Below are 22,258 nucleotides of genomic sequence, written 5' to 3'. Positions count from 1 at the left end.
ACCCATTTCAGAGCACTGAGTTCCCAGAGACTAACGAGATCCACACAATTCCCTTCTCTCACCCAGATGGAGCCGCTCTCGGGGAAACTCCCATTTGCTGGAATCATAGGGCAAGTATTCACACTGGTCCTCCAGGGCTACCTCGCCTGGGTCCATGATGATAGACAGGTATCCCGTCTTGATGTCTGCATGGGCAGGCTTCAGGGAATAGAAGAAGGGGACAGGGGTGGAGTTAAAATTTCTGTTCTCCCTAAAGTTGACCTCTTCTAACATTTTAAACTGGATTCATGAAAAGGCTATGTAGCCTTGTCAAAATAACATGATGAAGTCATAGAGACGTAATTTTCATATTAGATGATCAAGACAGTAGAAAAATATTTGCTTTGGAATTAAAAGACTGGATTCAAATCTCACTTCCGATGTCCACTAACTGGGTGATCTTGGTCAAGCCACTTAACTCTCTTGGATCTTAGTTTTCTGGGCCATAAAATGAGGGTATGACATAAGATGGCCTCTAAGATCCCTTTCAACTCTAAATCTATGAGCCTATGGATGCTCTTTCCTTCTTGAGTCCTTTATGTTTAAGGCCCAGTGCTAGATTCTCTTAGGGAAACTCCATGGAAGAAGGAGATAGTGAGATCCACTCCTATGAAGGGGTTCATAGAATGATAAGAATGGATACTAAAAACTCACGAGATCACTGATATGAGTCCCAGAGTGCTTGAAGGATGGAGAGAAAGCAAGGAGCATGTCAAAAAGAGATCTCAGGGATAGTATCTAACTTGGGCCTTGAGGACCTCAGAGGCAGAGGGGCTGGTGGAACTAGGCTGGGAGAGAGGCAGAGGGGAGAGATATCTTGACAGAAGAGATATGATGATCAAAAGAAGAAGGGAATGTTTAGGGAATGACTGTGTATTCAGTTTGGCTAAACCTGTTACTGTTTGTCCTTCATTATCAAAAAGGACCATGACATCAGAGATGTGATGCTCTGACGTGCAAGTGAATTAGATTTAAGTGAGGGAGAGCTGTGCTAGGTACACTGCTTCACTCTCCCCACTGGATGCACCTTGGTCTGGGGGCCAGATATAGATCAGGATGACTGGAGATTGCAGTGAGAGACCTTGGCCTTTTAAAACTAGATTCTTTAACAGTTCTCAGTTTTACAAGGCAATATCTATTCAGTGATTAAGGCTAGGTAAGTTATGAAGCAAAAAATGGCCTCTTTTACCTAGTCCAAAAAAAAATCAATTTGGCAGGAGAAGGCCCTCGGGGTTTCTGGCCAAAACAGAAACAATTGCTATTTACATTTATATTATATTTACTATGAGTCAATCATATAGGTTATATGAAGTAATAAGTTAGTCCAAGGATCAGTCCTTGAAAATCAGACTAAGGTGTATAATGTAGGGTAGTGTATAATGTATGGGGTAGTGAACCTTGAAGTCAAGAACACCACGGTTCAAATCCTGTTATAGGCAATATATCTATATCTATATCTATAGACTCCTGGACTTGAGAGCCTTCCTCCAGCTCTAAACCTATGATCCAAAATCACTTTCTCTTGTAGCTATAGAGAAACATTGAAAGTATATGAGACACTTCCTAGCTGTGTACCCCTAGGCAAGTCACTTAACCCCAAATGCCTTAGCAAAAAAAAAAGTATATAAGAAAGAACAGGATGGGATCTAATCTGGGCAATCAGAAGATAAACAGAGTCATTCCTATAAATTTTTATGCCCTGGGAAAGTATCATACCCAACACCTGTAATAAGTAGCATGAAGTGTACCCTTAGCTGGGGAGTAGGGTGGAGACAGAGACCTTGGAATACCAGTTCAAGGACACAGAAAAAGAGACAGAGCAAGGCTGGATAGAAGAGGTACTCACTTTATCCATTTATTTGGTAAGAGTCAAGTTGACAAATCAAGAAGCATTTATTAAGTGCTTACAATATGCATTGAAAAATTTTTAATAAATTAGTTTTGCTGAATGTTGTTTCTATGCTGATGAAAACCACAAGCCCTGACAACTTTTGTTCTCTAGAAAAAACTCTGCCCTTGTTACTGCTCTAAAGATTTTTTTTGGTTTGGTTCCAAAAGGCAGAGTTGGGAGAAATAGGGTGAAGTTATATCAGAGCAACTTTCACAGGATTTAGAGCCATAGATCTAAAGGGTGAGTTCTAATCTCAGACAATTACTAGCTATGTGATCCTGGGCAAGTTATCTGACTCTGTTTGCCTCAGTTTCCTTAACTGTAAAATAAGCTGGAGAAGGAAATGGCAAACACTGTAATATCTGCTAAGAAAACCCCAAATGGGGTCAAGAAGTCAGACTTGACTGAAATGAGTCAACAACAACAAAGAGATCATCTTGTTCAGCCTCTTCATTTTGTAGATAAGAAAACTGAGATACAGAATGACTTGTCCAAGATCACTCAGATCATCAATATCATAGCTGGTGTCTAGAGCTAGGTCATCCGAAGGATGAAAGATTTTCTCCTGAAAGCTGGAGAATCTTATAAAGGAAAGAATTCTGCCCTATTTGTAGGATCTGTCTGAAGGTTTCTATCTACCTGTATTGAGAGGTGGGGGGAGGGAGAGAAAGACACAGAGAGAGACAGAGAAGAGAGAAGAAGAGAAAGAGATGGAGAGAGGGAGTGAGAGAGGAGAGAAGAAAGAAGGGGGAGGGAGAGAGAAAGAAGGACAGAGAAAAAGAGATAGGGGGAGTGAGAACAAGACAGAAAGAATGAGAATGAGAAAGAAGAGAGATTAAGAGAGAAAAAATGAGAATGAGAGAAAAAGAATAAGAAAAGGGAAAATGAGAGAATGAGAAAGAATGAGAGAATGAGAGGGGGGGTAAGGAGAATTAATTATTATATGGAGAATTAATTACTAGGTAGAGAATAGAGCTTGACAAGGTAAGGAAAGGGGGTAAACTTCAAAGAAAAATAGATTTGATGATATTAACAAAAGAACGATGGGTGGCCAGCACATAGAAGGCTCAGGGATAGGCAGGCAGAAGTGAATGGTTTAGAAACAAACACTAATAGTTCCTCTATCTCTGGTAGTATGCTCCTATTTGGGCTAGCCCCATCTACTTCCAGTATCAAGAGGCAATCAGTCAACAAATATTTGCAGATTTTCTGCTTTGTGCCAGGTATTGTACTGGGTAATGGAAATACAAAAATAAAGATGAGATAATTCCACATCTCAAGAAGCTTCCATTCTATTGTCAGGGTAATGGGGGCAGTGAGGCCTGCAGGACAAGGGGTAGAGGGCATCTGGCATCTTCTCTCTGGTTCTGCCCACCTGCTACAGCCTGGGTGTAGCAGCCTCTCAGCAGAGGTAGGAATGGCTGGCCAGAGGCAGGATTCGGGGGGGGGGGTCCTGGTCTGCCTTAGACTCACCCGCTTCATGTTGCAGAAGATGAGGATGAGGAGGATCCAGAAGAACACAGCAATAACTCCGGTGCCAATGAGGATGACAATCTCCATACTGCCTTTGTCTTCAGATCCTAGGAAGTGGGGAAGAAAGGGAAAGGTCAGGGCTAACCCACTGTCAAGGGCAGACTCTGGGGTATGTCCATGAAATAGGGTGAGGATTCCTGGAGCCTTATCTTGTTTCTCCACAGCCCTCTAGATTGATGAGAGCTTCATGCACCTGTTCTTCCAGTTTGGGGTCTTCATTTTCCTGTCTCCTTTCAGCTCAGCAACCAGGATATCTCTAAAAAGTTCCCCAGGTCTTTGCTAATCTCTCCCAGCCCAGTAATAATAACAATGAGTATTTATATAACACTCTAATGTTTGCAAAACACCTTGCATATATCATCTCATTTAATCCTCACCACACCCCTATGAGATGCAAGTATTATAACTTCCCCAAGTTTATAGATGAGGAAACAATCTGAGGGAAAGTAAATTATTAGTCTCAGAATTCAAGAAGTGTCTGAGTCTGAGTCACAATTTGAATACAGGTCTTATAATTCCAGATCCAGCCCATTATCCAAAGTCATCATATTGCCTGAATGTGAGAAGGAGATGTAAGACTGGAAAATCCTATCTAATTGGAGAGCCTGACTCTGAGCAGAGGCCTTGGGGTCTGTCCTGGGCCTAAAAAGACTTCCAACCGGAACCAGAAGACAAGGCAAAACTGAAGTACTGTTTATTCTCCCATTCCTGACCCCCCACTTGAAAATTGTTCCTCCACATATTGCTGTCCATAGGAGACTTTGAGCCATTTCTTGCCATTTAGGGGAAAGGTTGGAGAAAAAAATTTGGAACACAAAGTTTTGCAAGGGTGAATGTTGAAAATTATCTTTGCATATGTTTTGAAAATAAAAAACTTCTTTAAAAAAGGGAAATACATGCATTAATATTTTGGAGGGTCTCTCACTGTGCCACCTATGTCTTATGTCCTAAATGGCTGCCCATCCCCAGGTGTGGCTCTGTTACCTTCCACAGACACGCTGGCAGAGGAATTGACACAGCCCTTGGCATTGCAGACACTGCACAGGTAGCGGCCTGCATCTTCCTCCCGCACCCTCTGGATACTCAGTCGTTGGTTGGAGTCAGCCAAGTCAATCCCTGGGAGAGAGGAAGGAAGGAAGTCAGGGATGGGAAGGAGAGGGAAGAATAGTTTCTCCCTCCTCCCCCTACCCAGTAATACATTCTTTAGTTATTCTCTTGTAGTCTCTCCGAGACCTTCAGGACTGATAACAGCTACCTCTAATCTTTAGAACCTCCTTCCTCTCTGATAGCTAGACTGTGGTCTAGGTCAAGAAGGGTCTGTATTGTATTCTCTGTATCACAGGGCCTTCCACATAGCGATGCTCAATAAATATTTGTTGAATTGAATTTAACTGAATTGGTCATGTATTTCAGATATGTGCATCCTGCTGCCTCATAGAGATTGTGAGCTCTAAACGCAGGGGCCGTGGCTTATATTGGAGTCACTTATCAGTCAACCTTGACACCAGAAAAAAAGCAAACAAGGCATCTCAGCAGCCAAAGCAATTGTCACAAAGTCAAATATTTTCCTCACAGAAGAGATTTTCATTCAGAGTCTAGTAACACATTTCTATCACAATTCATTATCTAGTTTCTCAGCCCACAGAATATTAAGATAAGCAAAATTATATGAGAATGAGGATGGCAGAGTACAGTTAAAGGCAGGCACAGTGAGAAGTGATAGCTACACTGAAGGAAAAGAGAAAGCTATTAAAAAACCACCTATAAAATGAAGATGAGAACTTTTCAAGAACAGTGAGAAGGGGCCTCTAGAGAAACTCTCAGTATCTCAGCCAAAGACAATTCCTAAGGTTTGCAGTGATGAGTTTAAAAAAAAAAGAGGTTCATACCTTTTAGATTGGCCAAGATGACAGGAAAAGAGAATGACAAATATTGGAGGCAATATGGGAAAACTGGGACACTGATGCATTGTTGGTGGACACATGTGCATTATGAACTTATCCAACCATTCTGGAGAACAATTTGGAACTATTCCCAAAGGGCTATCAAACTGTGCATATTCTTTGGTCCAGCAGTGTTTCTACTGGGTCTGTATCCCAAAGAGACCATAAAAAAGGGAAAAGGACCCTAATGTGCAAAAATGTTGGTAGCTGTCCTTTTAGTAGTGGCTAGGAACAGGAAACTGAGTGGGCCTAGTTGGGGAATAACTGAATAAATTATGATATATGAAAATGTAATGTTATTGTTCTATAAGAAATGATGAGCATGTGGATTTCAGAAAGGCCTGGAAAACGAAACAAGCAGAATAAGGAATACATAATAACAGTAAGATTGTGTGATGATCAACTATGACTGACGGTTCTTAGCGGTTCAGTGGTCCAAAACAATTCCAATAAACTTTGGATGGAAAACGCCATCTGCATCCAGAGAGAGAACTATGGAAATTTTAATGTAAATCAACACATGCTATGTTCACTTTTTTTCTTTCTCTTCTGTTTTTTTTCCTCTTTTTCCTCTCTTCTCTTTTTTCCCCTTTTGTTCTGATTTTTCTCTCCCAATATAATTCATAAGGAAATAGGTAAAAAATGTACATATATAACAAAAATTTTTTTTTAAAAAGAAGTTAAATTATGTTTGTTATCCTCTGGTTAGGAAGATTTATATCTATCTGCCTATTTGTCTATCCTATCCTATCCTATCCTATCTATCTATCAGAAGACATAGATAGAGATGTATCTATATCTATAGATATCTAGATAGATAGATATAAACCTATATATGTGCTCCAATTTAAAAAAGATTTCCATCTATTAGATTAGATTAGAAAGATTCCATCTATCATGGCTAAAAATTAAAGTTTTAGTGCTGAAAGGGGATGCACACTAATATCCTGAAACAGACTGTCCCTAACAATGCTGAATAAAGTATGCCTCCCTTTGCTTCCCTGTATCTATGCTAGAACTGCCATGTTTAGAGCAGATTTGAAGGGATATCATTACCTTTGTCTCCTCTCCACCCCCCTCACCCAGAACATGTGGACCTTGTCCTTGGTCTTTGCTCTGGCCCATTCACAACGTGGAATTCAATGTTCTCTAGCCAAAAGAAATTGCACATTTGGTTTGGCTGAGTATGAGGGACAGAGATAACCTTTAATGTATCTCCCTTTTTCAACCCTGGTAACAATTTCTTCCTGAATTCAACACTATCCATGAATAATTTTTGGTAGTAGTTGTTATAGTCTTCCCTGGGAATGAAGGAAGTACTTTTGGGATTGAGGGATGCTCTTTGCAAACGCCTCTCCCTTAGGTTTGTCCTCTAACAAGAACAAAAAAGCACCAAATAACCAATCTAACTAAGCAGGGGAGCAAGTGAATCTCTTCCTTTAGAAAGAATATAAGGTGAGGGAGTATAAGAAGGGGCTTTGTGGGGCAGGATTGTCTCCAAGACAAAGCAGGGGCCCTAGTGAGCCTGTATTTCCAATGGAAGGGCCTCAGCTAACTGCTCCATAGAGAGGGAATCTTTTGGAATACAACTGGGTGCCCAGTTCTTAGATTTGCTTTCTTTCTCTCAGTTTCTTCAAAGCTCCCTCTGAAAAAGTCCAAACTTGTCTGAATTAAACCAAAGGGAAAAGAGATTGTCCATTGTCCACTTCTGAACTCAATGGACAGTGGGCTTGGAGGACTATAGTGAAGAGCATGAGACAAGAGCCATCCCTCCCAGAGTCAGAAAAATCAGCAAACAAGAAGATAAATAGAAGGGTGAGAACCTAGAAGGGAGTAGTCAGAATTGTGGGTCATAGTTCCATGCCTGGGACTTTCCTTTGAGCCTTCCCAGGGCCTCCCCACTCCCAGGGCCCCTCCATACCTGATTCTTCCTCCAGTGGCCTCTCATCTTTGTACCAGACAATGTCTGGAACATGGGCCCCAGCCACCGGACATCGCATCTCAATGGAGTCACTGACGTTCACCGAAAGATCAGTCAGGTTCTGTGTGAGTTGGGGTACCTCCAGAGCTGGGGAAAGGGCAAAGTATGGGGTTAGCTGCAGGGACGTTCCCACAGCTAAGAATCCGAGAAAATAGCAGGGAGGGAGTGATGTTGAGCTGGGACAACAGGGGACAGAGGAAAGCATCCTGATGAGATGGTTTGATTGAGGAGGGAAAAGAAAAGAGGGGTGGGAAGAAAGATAGGACAATGACATGCATGAGTATATGGAGGACAGAGTGGGGGCAGCTTTTCCTCCCAGTACAATATAAGCCCTCAGAGGACAGAGTTGTGTCCAACTCTAGATGACCCCATGGACATTGCTGATGGGGTTTTCTTGGCAAAGATACTTAGGTATCTAGTGGGTCCCCATTTTACCAATGAGGCAAAAAGGAGTTAAGTGATTTGCCCAGGGTCACATAGCTAGTAAGTGTCTGAGATCATATTTGAATCCAGGAAGTCTTCCTGACTCTATCCATTATATTACTTCACTGCCCCCACCTAACACATAGTAAGTGCTTAATGAAATGCGAGCTGGTATAGTGGATGGATCATTGGATCTGACACCGAAAAGATCTACCTCATTTTCCTTACTTGAAAAGTGAGGATAATAATAGCGCCTCTCTCCCAGGATTGTTGTAAAGATAAAATGAGCCAGGTAAGGTCATTTGAAAGCTTTAAAATTCAGTTTTTTTCTGATTCTTTGAGAACAATTTGGGTTTTTCTTGGCAAAGATACTGGAGTAGTTTGCAATTTCCTTCTCCACTCATTTTATAGATGAAGAAAGTGAGGCAAAAAGAGTTAAGTGATTTGCTCAAGTGAGTTGCTCTCACAACTAATAAGTGTGTCTGAGGTCAGATTTGAACTCCGGGCTTCCTAACTCTATACCCATTATTCTATCCTCTACTTAGCAGCTAGTGCATCCTAGAGGCCCCACTATTATTATTCGCTGTTATTAAATACTTTTTGATTTGAACTTATTGAATTTGTGGTAATATCCATATGTTTGTATGTTGTTTTTTTGTGTGGGTATTGTGAGGAAAAAGAGAAATGTAGCCATGGAGAGCTGTATAAGGCTCTCTCTTCATAGCCCATGCTCCCATAGCCATCACTCCATCTCTTCTGCTGCCTTCCTCATGTTTGATCTGTATCCCTCTTTGTCTCCCTCTCTCTGACCTCTGGCCCCTGCTACCCTCTGGGGCTCCTCACCCTGTACAGAGATGTATTTCTTGTGGCAGTGCTTCTCGTGGCTCCGCCGGTCTTGCACTTCACACACGTAATCACCCTCCTCATCAGGGGCGATGCGGGGCAGGGCTAGGCGCAGAGTGGCATGGCGGGAACCTGGTGTGGAGCTCAGCTGCCCTTCCAGCCGCGTAGCGTACAAATGCACATTCTTGCAGTCGAGCAGGAGCGGGTTCCCCTGAGCATCATGCAGCGTGGACAGGTTCAGGCGGTACCACTGAAGATTCTCATAAGTGTAGTTGTCTGCCTTACAGCTGAGGGTCAGGTCCTGGCCCTCAACGGGCTCCTCACTTGGCTCCGACTCAATAGTGAAGCCATGAGGGATAGCTGTAGGAAAGATCATGTGGGTTCCAGGGGCCAAGTGAGCTGTCATCCTCACTACTGCCCTGAGACCTCACCTGCCTATTTCACAAAACCCAAAGGCTTTTTCTTAATCCTTATCCTCCTTGACTTTCTGTGCCATTTAACATTATCCATCATCCTCTTCTTCATGATGTCCTCTTCTCCCTTGGCTTTCATAACATTGCTCTCTGATTACTCCCTTGCTTGTGCTAGTTTTTTTTTAATCTCTCTCACAATCTAAATACAGGAATCTCCCAAAGTCCTAGCCATAACTCCCCCTTTCTCTTTGTCTTTCTCTCTCTTTCCTTTTTTCATTTTTTTTTTTTTGCCTTGGCAATCTCACTCACCCTCACAACTTCAAGCATCAGATCTTATTTTCATTTCCACCTTCAGATCTCACTGATTTAAGCATTCTCATAGAACTAAACAGAATTTTAGAAATAATTTAATCCAATGCTATCAAACTCAAATAGAAACAGATCTCTGTGAGAAGCATATTGACTTAGAAAAGCACAAAGTAACATTGTGTAGTATTTGTATTTATTTTGTTAAACATTTTCTAGTTACATTGTAATCCTGGTTTGCAACTTACTTGGATGTTTTGGGGTCTGCCTGTGGACAAAGGTCTTGAATTTACCCTTCTCATCTAGTTTATCCCACTCCCAACCCCTACTTTCACTTTTCAGAGGAAGAAGCTGATTAAATTAATTTGCTCAAGGTAATATAGATGGATAGTGACAGATTAGAGACTAGAACCTGGGCCTTCAAAGTCTAGTCATGTACTCCTGCTATAATTCAATATCATTATCTACTTTTTGGCATTATTCTTGGATGTCCTGCAGGCGTCTCAATGGAATGTCTTAAAAGAGAGTTTATATTCTCCCTTACCCCAACCCATTTGCCAAACTTCCTGGTTTGGGTTGAGAGCTTTACCAATGTTCTACCAGGACTTCAATCTTAGAGTTCATCTTGACTCTTCTCTCTCCCTTATCTTCCCTCCCCCCCATATATTCAGATACCAACTTGTTGAGTCTATTTCCACAACAGCTCATGAATCCATCCCCTTCTTTCTACTCAAACAGCCTCATCATCTCTTGCCCAGATTACAATAATTACCCAATTGGTCTCCTTGCTGCTATCCAAATCATCTACCATACAGCTGCCAAACTGACATTTCTAAAACAGAGATCTGACCCTGCCTATTCAAAAATTAATGATTCTCAATAATTTCACTGATAAAATACAAAATCCTCAACCTGGCTTTCAAAGTCCTGTATAAACCAGTCACCTCCTACATTCCCAGTAGTCTCATTTAACTTCTCTTTATATGCTTTCCATTTCATTTAGACTGACCTACTAGTCATTTCTCCTCTCCAAACTTTCATCTCTTTCCAAGCCTTTGCAAAAATAAAACCCCTTATCTGAAATGTGCTTCCCCTACCCTTACTCACTAGTTACGTAGAAGTAGATGAGTCGCTCATCCTGCCCCACTTTGTTGAAGGTGACACACTTGTACATGACAGAGACATTGGCCTCCTGGATCACCAGCTTGCTCACAGTCTGGAGTGAGAAAGGACATACTACTGAGATTTCTTTTTCCAACCAATGTACCCTTCCCCATGTGCCTAATTGAGTGATGGAGAAATAGCCTGTGGACATAAAGTAACTGAGGCTTTAGGATAACACAGAATGCTAGTAGGAAACATTTCCCAGGAGTACTGCTTTCCAGCCTTTCTCTCATGGGACAATACCCATCTGCTTTATTTCCTTAAAGAAAACAGGAACAGTTAGGTGGCAAAGTGAATAGACTGTTGCACTCAGAGTCAAAAGGATCTGAATTTAAATCCTGCCTCAGACACTTCCTAACTATGTGACTCTGGGCAAGCTTCTTTAACTTCTACTGTTTCAGTTTTCTCATCTATAAAATGGGTTAAGAATAGTACCTCCTTTAAAGAGTGATTGTAAAGATCAAATAAGATAACCTCTAAAGTGTTTCATAAACCTTAAAACACTATATAATACTAGCTATTAGCATATGATAGTTATATATTAATAGGAAGCCAGTAAAAAGATAAAAGGGATGGGTTTTGTTAGTAAAAAATGACAAAAGAAAAAAACCATTAAAATGACAGAAGAGAAACTTAGGAAGATTTATATGAACTAAAGAGTGAAGTGACCAGAACCATGAGAATAATTTAAATAATTAAAATAACATTGTAGAGGCAGCTAGGTGGCGCAATGTTTAGAGCACCAGCCCTGAAGTCAGGAGGACCTACGTTCAAATGTGATCTCAGACACTTAACACTTTTTAGTTGTGTGACACTGGACAAGTCACTTAACCCCAATTGCCTTGGGGTGGAGGGGAACATTGTAAGGAAACTAGTTTGGAAGAGTACTTCTCTTGGGAAGAGCTGTGATTAACTCAATGACCACAATTCCAAAGAACTGCTGATGAAACATACTATGTACTAGTTTATTCTGAAGTGATAAGTTCATGATATAGAATACAAAACACATTTTTGGACATGGCCAATGCAGAAATTTGTTTGGCACAACTATGTGTACTTGTTTAAAAGAATTTTGTTTTTCTTAATTTCTTTCTTTCTAGTGATGTGGGAAGTGGGAAAGAGAAAATAAACACTTAATTGAAAAATCTTAATTAAAAAAATCAGAAATACATAGTTACATAGTTGACCCTTAAAATAAATTCTTACTGTTTAATTGACTAGTTGATAGTGTCATAGGTCTCAGAGTGAATCAATTGCAAAAGTTTCCCAAACCAGAGGAAAACATTCTCCATACCTTGTACTAAGATCCTTCTTTCCTGCTCTGGTGCTTTTTAGCTACTGGACTATTCTGGAGTAGTACTGGACTATTCTGGAGTAGTTCTGGGAATATTCCCACTGACTAAGTCAGCATCACAGATGAAGAACTAGAAGGTACCTCAGAGACCATCAAGGCCTCTCCTCCACTCCCATCCCCATTTTATAAATGAAGAAACTTAGGTTCAGAGAGGTTAAGTAAATTGTCTCCAGCCATGGAGGTTGAAGTATCAGAGAGCCTTTGACTCCAGAAACACTTTTTGCTGTAATCCCAATAAGTTCCTAAGTGGTCCCTGTTAGAAGGTATGCTCTTTGAGTGCAGGAACTTTTTCTTTGTTTAGCAATTTTTGTATTTTCAGCATTCTGAGTTGGAGTCATTTCAATTGTGTCTGAATCTTTGTGACTCCATTTGAGTTTGTTTGTTTGTTTGTTTTGGCAGAGATACTGGCAAAATGATTTACCACTTTCTTTTCCAGCTTATTCGAGAGATGAAGAAACTGAGGCAAACACATAAAGTGACTTGGCCAGGGACACACAGTCAGTAAGCATCGGAGGCCAGATCTGAACTCAGCAAGGTGGGCCTTCTTGATTCTATGCCTGGTCTTCTATCCACTTTGCCATCTCTCTACCTACCAACATGCAATAAATGCTTAATAAATGTTGATTGGAGGAGAGGTTCTTGCCTGGGTCTTTTGCAGGGTTAGATTTCCCTGATAGGCTTTAGTCATAATGGGAAATATGATGGAAGATTAAGGGGAAGTGAAAATGGGAAAATACAGGGAACAAAAATGCAGGTATGGAAGTAGGGAGGGACCAAGTCAAGACTGCTGTAGTTCTCTGTCTGACCCATGGGTGCTCTCTCTCTGTCTCTATCTTTATCTTTGTGTTTGTCTGTCTGTCTCTATGTCTCTGTCTCTAATCTCTATTTCTCTCTGTCTCTCTCTTTTGCTTTCTGTCTTTGTCTCTTTCTCTATCTCTCTGTGTCTCTGTCTCTGTCTGTTTCTCTCTGTGTCTGTCTGTCTCTCTTTCTCTGCAGGTTCCATCCCTTCCCTTTCCCTCCCATTCCCTTTCCATCCCCCTCCTGGCCCTGAGGCCACTTCCCGCTGGGCCTTTGAACAGGAAGCATCTTTGGAGGTGTGTATGAAAACAGGAAGTGACTTGAGGAAATGGGAGTCCTTTGTTGTTCTGAGCCTCCATTCCCTCCTCCCCACATGTTGCTCTCTGGGCACAAGCTCCATTTGGGGGCACTGAATAGACTGAACAGGCAGACAAGAGGGATGGAAGGGGGGAACCATCCTCTTCAGCTACAGTGGGAGCAGAAATCAGAATGTTGGCCTTAAGCAGCTGGCACAACCCAGGTACATCTCTCTCCCACTTGTCTCAGCAGAAAATCCCGGATCTTCTCTCAAATTCATGGATGATTAAGGTTGGAAGTCATCAATATTTAATATCCCTCCCTCATCCTAGGAACAGAGGATAGAGCAGAAGCTGGTTTGAGACGGAGTGGCAAAAGCCTAAGATCTGGATTCAAAGGGCTCTATAATTTACACCCTTTATGACTCTGGATGAGTCACATAAGCCTCAGTTTCCCCATCTGCATAAGGAGGGACTTGGATTAGATGATCCCTAACTTAATAACAGGATCTTTTAAGTACAGATCAGGTCTCTTGTGAGGCTCTGAATCCAGCCACCAGGAGCCCTACCTAGGGCTCCATCCTTAAAGTCAGAAGCAGGCTGTTCTCCTGTGTAGTACACAACAACACATATGTGTCCATAGAAGCAAGGGATGGAAAAGGAAAGAGACAATAATTTCTTTGAATTTCCTCCCAGGAAGAACTGACATTTACCCTGGGATAGAGTAGTATATGGTTAGGTATTAAAGTAGATGAAAAGCAGAGGGCCTAGAAAGGTATGCTATATAGAGAACGGTAGACATGGAATCAGGAAGGCCTGAGTTTGAATTCTGTCTTCGACATTTACTAGTTATATGACCCTGGGCAAGTCAATTACCACTCTAGCCTCAGTTTCCTTAGCAGTAAAATAAGACAATTGAAGTTACTGCCCTTAAAAATCCTTCTAGTCTTATGATCACTAATCTTGTGAGGAAAGTGCTAAGAAAATCATAAAGCATTACATAAAAATGAATTATTTTATTATTGTTACTTTGCATATGGGGAATGTGAAATCCCCCCAAAGTGTCTGACTTTTAAAAATTTCCTAGAGATTGGCAGAAATGACCTTGGCACCCAAGTCTTTGGACTTCTTGGCAGTGATGGTGATAGTGAATTGTGGAACTGAGTCCTCCAATCTGTCTTCACCTCTCTACCTCAGGACCTCAAGGTTGTGTTGGTACCCACCTAAGCATTGGCCACAACAGCCCAGAGCCAGGGGTCTTTCCTTCTGGCCTCCCCTTCTGGTCAGTTGGCTGTCTGGACAGTGCCTAAAGAGGGGGCTACCTTGCCTTTACTCTTGGCTTTCTATTTCTGGCCTCATCCATGGTACCTGGCACATAGTAGATGCTTAGTAAATGCTTATTGATTCATTCCAGTCCTAGGCTAGCTCTCACTTTGTTTTTGCCTTCCACAGATTCAGTCCAGGTGTCCAGGCTCTCGATGGGGTTCACGGCATCCTGGGCTGACACTTCTCTCCAGTCCACACACTGGGGCATTCGGTCCCGCTGATGCCGCCCTCCAGTTGGCTGGCTCCTGTGCTTCCACAAGAGAGAAATAGGTGGGGGGAAATCAGTATTTGGGAGGGTCCCACTCCTCTCAGGAGAGGAGACAAGAGCCAGGTGGCTCCCTTCTCTCTTCCTTGAAGAATCTGGACACCTCTAGTGATCTTGGCATGTGTAGAAAGAGGGGTAGAGAAAGGGAAGACACTAATTTCCCTTTATTCTCAAGGTGAGGTTCCCCACCTTTGGACAGTCATTCATTCTCATTCTCCCTTAATACAAATGCTCAATGATACTTTATCTAGCCAACAGATGATGACTCCAAAAAGATTAGCCCTCTCCCCCACTCTGCAGACTATGGCAATTCCTCATTAGCTAACAAAATAATCTCCTAATCTTGGTCATCAAAATCCTCCATAGTTGGGCCCCAATTAACCTAATCAATACACACTAGTCTTAGCAAAGCTCTTGTCTTTGAGCCTCTTCCACATTTAACCTCAATGTCTCTTCTCTCATATCAGGCCCAGTGAGGTCCCTCTCCACACCAGGCTCCTTGACATCCCCTCCACAAGCTCATTGCCCCCTCTGTATCTTTGCTCTTGTGGCTCCCTGGACTGAAATGTCATGTTTTTGCCTATTCAAACCCTATTATCCCTTTAAGGCTCAATCTGGTTCTGTTCCTTCTGTTTCTTCCAGACTATAAGTCTTCCTCTGAGGGCAGGATTTGACTCATTGTCTGTCTGTAGACTCCTTGAAGGTAGGCCTTTTTCTCTGTCTCTGCAGTATTTACCCTCTTTCTCCCCAAGACAGTGAGCTGCTCCAAGGCAGGGTATGACTCCTTCTCTCATTTTAGCCCAGGTCCAGCTCTGGATAGTATTTTTAACGACAAATGAACTGAATGAATTGAATGCAAGTGAGGGAGTGATGGAGAGGCAAGCTACAGAACCATCCACAGCTGTTTAGTAGTACGATAATGCACTGCCAGGCTTACAAACTGGGGCCTGAGCCATCCTCTACTCTTTCTTCTAGGAAGAAGTTGGTGAATGGAGAGGTCTTTTTGGAGCCCTCATGGATGGGAACTTGGGCTCTTGGGAGGGAACAGTTGAGGAAAGATGTCCCTATGTTGGGCCGCTGAAGCTTCCCTACAACTTAGTCCTGGGCAGTTTGGGCTCTGCTTCTACTTGTCTTCCTTCTTCCTTTCCCAAACAATTAGGGCACATGTCAGAGGAAAGCACGATAGAGGGAATGAGGTGTCACTGGATTCCAATCCTGGCTCTTCTATTAATTATATTAGTTATTTTGAGCAAATCAGCTAACCTCTCTGGGTTTCAATTTTTATACATATAAAATGAGATGGTTGGGACTAGATTATTTCAAAATGCTTACTAATGCTAAATTTTTTAACTTGCAGCTCAAATTGGAATTTTTTGAGAAGTGGCAGGGCAGGGTCTGTGCCCCTAAATAGAAGCTCACACCCTGGGATGGGGTCAGTGAGTCAGAGTTTGCACATGATAGACAGGGAGAGGGGGATTAGGCACAGCAGGGGGGTGGGAGAGAGGCCCTGATTGGGGAGAGACTCAGTTGGAAGATCAGCATAAACAACAGGAAGGAAATCAGTCAGGAGCATCCCAGAGCCAGGACTCACTGGCCTTGGACACAACACTGCTACTCATCACCCCTCCAGTTTCCTACTGCCAAGACTGCCACAAGTACCCAGCCTCCTCTCTAGAGCTGCCCTGAGAAGTCACTGAGAACCATTATCATCAGCCTCTCTGCACTATCCACATTCTTTCTTTCTCTTCTCTCTTTCTTCTCTGTCTCATCTGTCTCTTTCCCTCTTCCCCCTTTCTTTGTCCTTTTCTTTCTCTCCCCATCTTTCCTCTCTCTCCCTTTCTCTTCTGTCTCTTTTTCTCCCTCCCTCTCTATTTCCTTCTCTCTCTCTCTCCCCTCTTCTTTGTCTCTTTTCCCCTCTTCTCTATCTCTGTCTCTATTCCCTTCTTTCTTTCTTCTCCTCTCCTCTGTCTGTCTCTCATTGTCCCCCTCTCTCTCATTACTCTGATCACATTACTACCATGATCTAAAAAGTAACTATGGCTCTCTTTTGCCAAAGTTCAAATTCTTTAGCTTGGTGTTCAAGGTCCTCCCAACCTAGCTCTTCAGCCTTACCTTACAGCACTCAATTTTATGTCCTCTACACTCCAGCTTCCTCAATCTCTTCACTGTTCTCTAATTGTGGCTTATGCTTTAATGATTGTATTCTTACTTCTAACCTCAAATGATCCCCTCCTTGCTTATCCATTTATTTAAATCGTATTCCCCTTTTAAGACCCGGCTCAGGTCCTTTATCCACAAAGTCTTCTCTGACTGCCATAAGGTACAGGTAGGGGAAAGATTAGGATGAGGGTTGGGGCTTGGGTACAAGTTAGGGTCAGGAATGTGACTAAAATCAGCCCTGTGAGGGGATACCCACAGGCTGCGTCTAGAGAACATCTTGCAGGGTGTCCAGGGTCTCCACTGCCACTGTATGACATCAGGTGGTGGTGCCCCATACACGGTACAGGTGAGGGTCTGGCGGCTTCGGCGAGAATAAATGCTGGGTGAAGATGCCTCCTTCTCAAGGATGTGTGGAGGAACTGTGGACAAAAGAACAGACTGATAGATGCAGGTGGCAAGGAAACCTTAGGTCCATCCTGGAGCTTTGTGCTACCTTTCCTCCTCTGCCCGTCTCCAACTTTCCCACTACGATTTCTACTATCATGAGGGGTGGGGATAGGGGGTTGGCTGGCCAGAGTGACTCTCAGCAACCAGGCAGGATGTATGTCAGGAGCCACTCAGTCTGGAGTACATGTGTGTGTGTGAGAATGGATTTGACTATAGCTGTGACCCACATTCCTTTGGCACATTCACCATTACCCCATCATACAATCTCCCTTACCCCCATTCCTGCCATCTATAGCTCTTTTTCTATTGTGTTTTCCTCTACCATTCTCTTAGTTCTTATCTGTTTGGCTGTATTCTCTTCTGAGCCCAGGCCCTCATCCCAGTCCTTATTCATCCCTGTCCCTTATTCCCTTTTCCACCATCCATTCCCCTGCCTCTACTAGTTCCATTCCCCTTCCCAAATCTGGTATGTTTCCTACTAGTCTGGCCCAGCCCCTCTCCCTTGGGTCATACCATTCACTACCAGCTCCAGGCTGATTTCACGTCTCAGGCCAGCCTGCCTGTTCCACAATGCCAGGGTGTAGGTGCCTGCATTCTGTTCTGTCACCTCCTTGATTACTATTGAATGTGGAGACTGGCGTCCAGAGACAGGCTTCCCATCCTTGTACCTGGAGGCATAGAGGAACTCAATCCTATACCTGTTGGTATTAGAGCCTCATTTTGCCCCATCATTTGTTCTGGTTCCAGACTAGGCAGGGAAGAACCAGAGGATCACAGATAAAGAGCTGAAAAGGAGATAATTTAACCTAATCCCCTCATTTTATAGATGAGAGAAGCCCAGAGAGGTAATGTCAGCTGGCCAAAATCATGTCATTATTGGAACTAGGGCTTTTCAGAAGAAGTTTGGATGAGCCTCATCATACCATATTAAAATAGCAACCAACAATAATCCCAGTTGCTCTGAATATGCACATTCAGCTCCCTTGTTCTCTTAAAGTAGGATATGACACTACCTTTGAATCACCCAATTGTATTTCCTGGTCTCTGGGACAACTCATTCACACACCATTTTCTTTGGCACTTGGGGATGGCTATGGTATTTGAGATGTTGTTGATGTTGTTCCTCCTTCCTTCCCAAAGAGAACTAGTAACATCATCAGGATGTTGTGCATGAAAGTAAGGGGACAGAGTTATATAAAGTCATCAGCCTCATTTTCTCCTCCAGAATCATCCAGCTTCAGTGATAAGACAAAGTCAAGATGTCTGGCAATGGCCCAGGATGCAGGAGTCTCTTGGGCTTTTCTAAATGGTCTTTCCCAGTTTAAGGCAATGCCCATTTAATGACTAAAGGCTAGGTAACAGGACAAAAGAGACAGTCAGAAGTAAACCCAGTGTGATTGGCTTAAATCAGAGGCAAAGTTACAAAAGCAAGAAAGACTATATCTTAACAGAGGCCATTGGATGGCCCAGTGAATAGAGTACCAGTCTTGGAATCAGGACAATCTGAGTTCAAATCTAGTCTCAAAATCTCTTGTTCTCTTGTTTTGGTATACTTCAGTTTCCACACCTGTAAAATGGGGATAAAAACAGCACCTCTCTCTCAGGGCTATTGTGAGCATCAACTGAGATAACATTTGAAAAGTGCTTAGCACAGTGTCTGGCATATGGAAGACACTTAAATGCTTATTCCTTTCCCTTCCCAACACATCAGGCTTTGACTTTCATAGGAGAGTTGACTTTACAAGAGCAGTGAGGAGAGTCCTGGCAGATAGCAGAACTGAGTTCAAATTCCAACTAAAGTCCCACCGAGTTCCCCTGAAGGTAGATGGCACATTTGCCAAGCACTGGGATCATTCTGGCTGTCTCTCTGAGGATAGGATTGAAACCTATTTAGTGAGTGTGGTCTGGGAAGATTTCTCTGGCAGGCTAAAGAAGAGTTATGTCTGTGCTTAGTGAGGGCAGAGATACTAGGAAGAAGCACTCCAAGGAGGGTCTACACTTAGAGATCAGGAATTCAGAAGACATTTTTTTATTCTTTCAGTGATTTGCCAGCAGATCACTCCTTGCAGTCTATTGAAGGGTGCTAGGAGCTGGGTTAAGCTAGAGGCCAGCCTGGGGAACAGGTCTGGTGGCCAGTGTTGCTCAAGTGATTAGGGATGTGATATAATTAATATAATGTAATGAATGTAAATTCTTTATTCCAAACAGCAAGTACAGGGCCCGGTGCATAGAAGCTGCTAATAGATGCTTGCCAATTGATTGATGGGCACAATAAAGTATTTATTAAGTATTTACTATATGCCGATCACTGGCTGAACACTGTATATACAATAAAAGCAAGACAAATAACTTTCATTCTAATGGAGGAAGCCAACCTATAAAGGGAGTGACCAATTGTTGTAGGGGCATATGATACAATTCAGACAGAGTAAGGTCAGGTCTATACCAAATGTTAGAGCTGGGATGGCTCTTCTGATGAAGTGGAATTTGTGATGAAGCCTGTGCTCTGAGCACTTGGGATGTTGAAACTGTCAGCAGTGACTGTCCATTAGAAATTACTTTTAATAAAACAGTGTACACCATGGGTTGTGATCACAGAAGACACTACCTTATTAATAGAAGAATTTCCTCTGTCAATATTGCTGTTCTCATGTGAATGAACCAGATGAGGAAGTTGCAGCTAAATGGAAAATTGACTTACATGATTACTTGAAAAGTCAAAGGAGTTGATTGTGTTGCTTTTGTTTCTCACTCAAGGCAATAAGAAAAACCATTCATAGGACACTTGTGATTTTGCCTTACAACAGTGATGATGAATATAAGAAAAAGACAATCATGAAGATTATCATTGCTTATGCATCAATATCTGCTTATGCATCAACATGCAATATCATTGCAATATGCATCAATATCAAGATGAGAAAGTAGGGAAATTCTTTGAAGAACTTGAGCGCCTGAAGATGCTTCCAATTAAGTTAAGCTACAGTTTGATAGTCAATGATTTCAATGCAAAGATGGGTACAGGTAGTGATAGCCAATAGGATGTCAGAAAATGTGGGTCAAGTTGAGAAAGGCTCCAAAAGCTTATAGAGTATTCAGAAATCTTACATTTATGCATCATAAATTCAGAAGACAGTCCCAAGGCTGCTGTTGTTGTTAAGTCGTTTCAATTGTGTCCAATTTTTCATGACACTGTTTGGGGTTTTCTTGGCAAAGTTACTGGAGTGATTTGCCATTTCCTTCTTGAACTCATTTTACAGATGAGGAAACTGAGGCAAATAGGGTCTTGCCCAGGGTCACAAAGCTAGTAAGTTTCTGAGGCCATATTTGAATTCAGGTTTTCCTTACTTTAGTGCTCTATACACTGTGCCATCTAGATGCCCCCAAAGGTGCTAGATATAGTAAATTCAGGACACCATCATGAAAAAAGTTGATTCTGGGAAAGGGACCTGTATGTGCCAAAATGTTTGTGGCAGTCCTGTTAGTAGTGGCTAGAAACTGGAAAATGAATGGATGCCCATCAATTGAAGAATGGTTGGGGGGTAAATTGTGGTATATGAATGTTATGGAATATTATTGTTCTGTAAGAAATGACCAGCAGGATGAATACAGAGAGGCTTGGAGAGACTTACATGAGCTGATGCAGAGTGAAATGAGCAGAACCAGGAGATCATTATATACTTCAACGATACTGTATGAGGATGTATTCTGATGGAAGTGGATTTCTTTGACAAAGAGATCTAACTCAGTTTCAATTGATCAATGATGGACAGAAGCAGCTACATCCAAAGAAAGAACACTGGGAAATGAATGTAAACTGCATTTTTGTTTTTCTTCCTGGGTTATTTTTACCTTCTGAATCCAATCTCCCTGTGCAACAAGAGAAATGCTCAGTTCTGCACACATATATTGTATCTAGGATATACTGTGACATATTTAACATAGATAGGACTGCTTGCCATCTAGGGGAGGGGGTGGAGGGAGAGAGGGGAAAAATTGGAATAGAAGTGAATGCAAGGGATAATGTTGTAAAAAATTATCCTGGCATGGGTTCTGTCAATAAAAAGTTATTATTAAAAAAAAAAAAGAAAAAAGTTGATTCTATCTTATGGGAAAAGAAATGATTGTTTATAGATGTTTAGTCATATAAAATTCAGCAATCCATTTAGTCTACTACTATGGAGAAATATGATGAAATATTATAGGTAAAATTGCCTATAATAACTGAAAACAAAACAAACATATAGCAAGTCTGAATTAAGTTACATCATCTTAAGAAAACAATACCATTTTTTAAAAAGTATAGCAGCCAATTAATCCTTTTATAATGTTTTGAACTGGTGAAAAAAGAGTTTTCTTTAGAAATTTTGCCTTGCCATTCATTACAAGAGGAAACTGGTATGAAAGCAACAAAAAGAGTGAAACAGATATGTTATTATTGCCATAATGGTCCACTTTATCATCAATGACAATGGTATCAGCATATTCAGGCCCTGACACTTCATTCTGTGATGTGCTCACAAGGAAGTAGAAATGGCTCTTAGGAAGAAGCAAGCACTAAGAATGACTGGATTGATCTAAATAAGTACACACCAAAAAAATCTTTGCTGGGTATAACACAATCTTGAAAACATTGTAGAATTTTTTCAGAAGATATTTCAGGATGAGAGAGATGCTCAAAAGCATGAGAAGAAAATCATGGATAAGAGGATGCTACTAACATCTGAACTATATGTCTACTGTCTTATCTTTACAAAATGTTTATGAGAACAATCTATGCACATATTACGGGTATCCTTGATGAAAACATAAGAAGATTGCAAGTTCTTCTGAATGATATTCCATAGCATAGAACAGCTTGCCAATCATACAGTTGATTGAAAGGTACAAAGAATACAAGATTCTTTTGGGTGCCTTTTGTCACAAATTACCAAAGATTTTTGACTCAGTTGATCAAAGTGCAACCTTTCAAGACTCTATTCTAATAAGGAATGTCTCATAATACTTTGAGACTGCACAAAATTCCTTGATAAATGCAACAGAAAAACATGATTATTATTAAGCAAGTATAGTTAT

At 41.7% G+C, this 22,258-nt stretch overlaps 1 protein-coding gene across 1 annotated transcript in view; it reads right to left on the bottom strand.

Annotated features, from left to right (window-relative positions):
* FLT4 (fms related receptor tyrosine kinase 4) overlaps window positions 1-22,258 on the bottom strand; it is a 111,373-nt gene that overhangs the window by 22,347 nt on the left and 66,768 nt on the right. Inside the window, exons 9-17 of the mRNA XM_031953816.1 lie at window positions 17,696-17,850; window positions 16,992-17,154; window positions 14,417-14,555; window positions 10,480-10,588; window positions 8,654-9,013; window positions 7,328-7,474; window positions 4,448-4,579; window positions 3,404-3,510; window positions 63-198 (exon numbers count right to left, since the gene is read on the bottom strand). Of these exons, the coding sequence (XP_031809676.1) occupies window positions 63-198; window positions 3,404-3,510; window positions 4,448-4,579; window positions 7,328-7,474; window positions 8,654-9,013; window positions 10,480-10,588; window positions 14,417-14,555; window positions 16,992-17,154; window positions 17,696-17,850 (1,448 nt within the window). The remainder of the gene's footprint in view (window positions 1-62; window positions 199-3,403; window positions 3,511-4,447; window positions 4,580-7,327; window positions 7,475-8,653; window positions 9,014-10,479; window positions 10,589-14,416; window positions 14,556-16,991; window positions 17,155-17,695; window positions 17,851-22,258) is intronic.

The sequence above is a fragment of the Sarcophilus harrisii genome, chromosome 2, assembly GCF_902635505.1.
Source record: "Sarcophilus harrisii chromosome 2, mSarHar1.11, whole genome shotgun sequence".
Classification (NCBI taxonomy): Eukaryota; Metazoa; Chordata; class Mammalia; order Dasyuromorphia; family Dasyuridae; genus Sarcophilus; species Sarcophilus harrisii.
The sequence above is the reverse complement of the archived record's forward strand: the minus strand, read 5'-3'. Positions and strand labels throughout refer to the sequence as shown.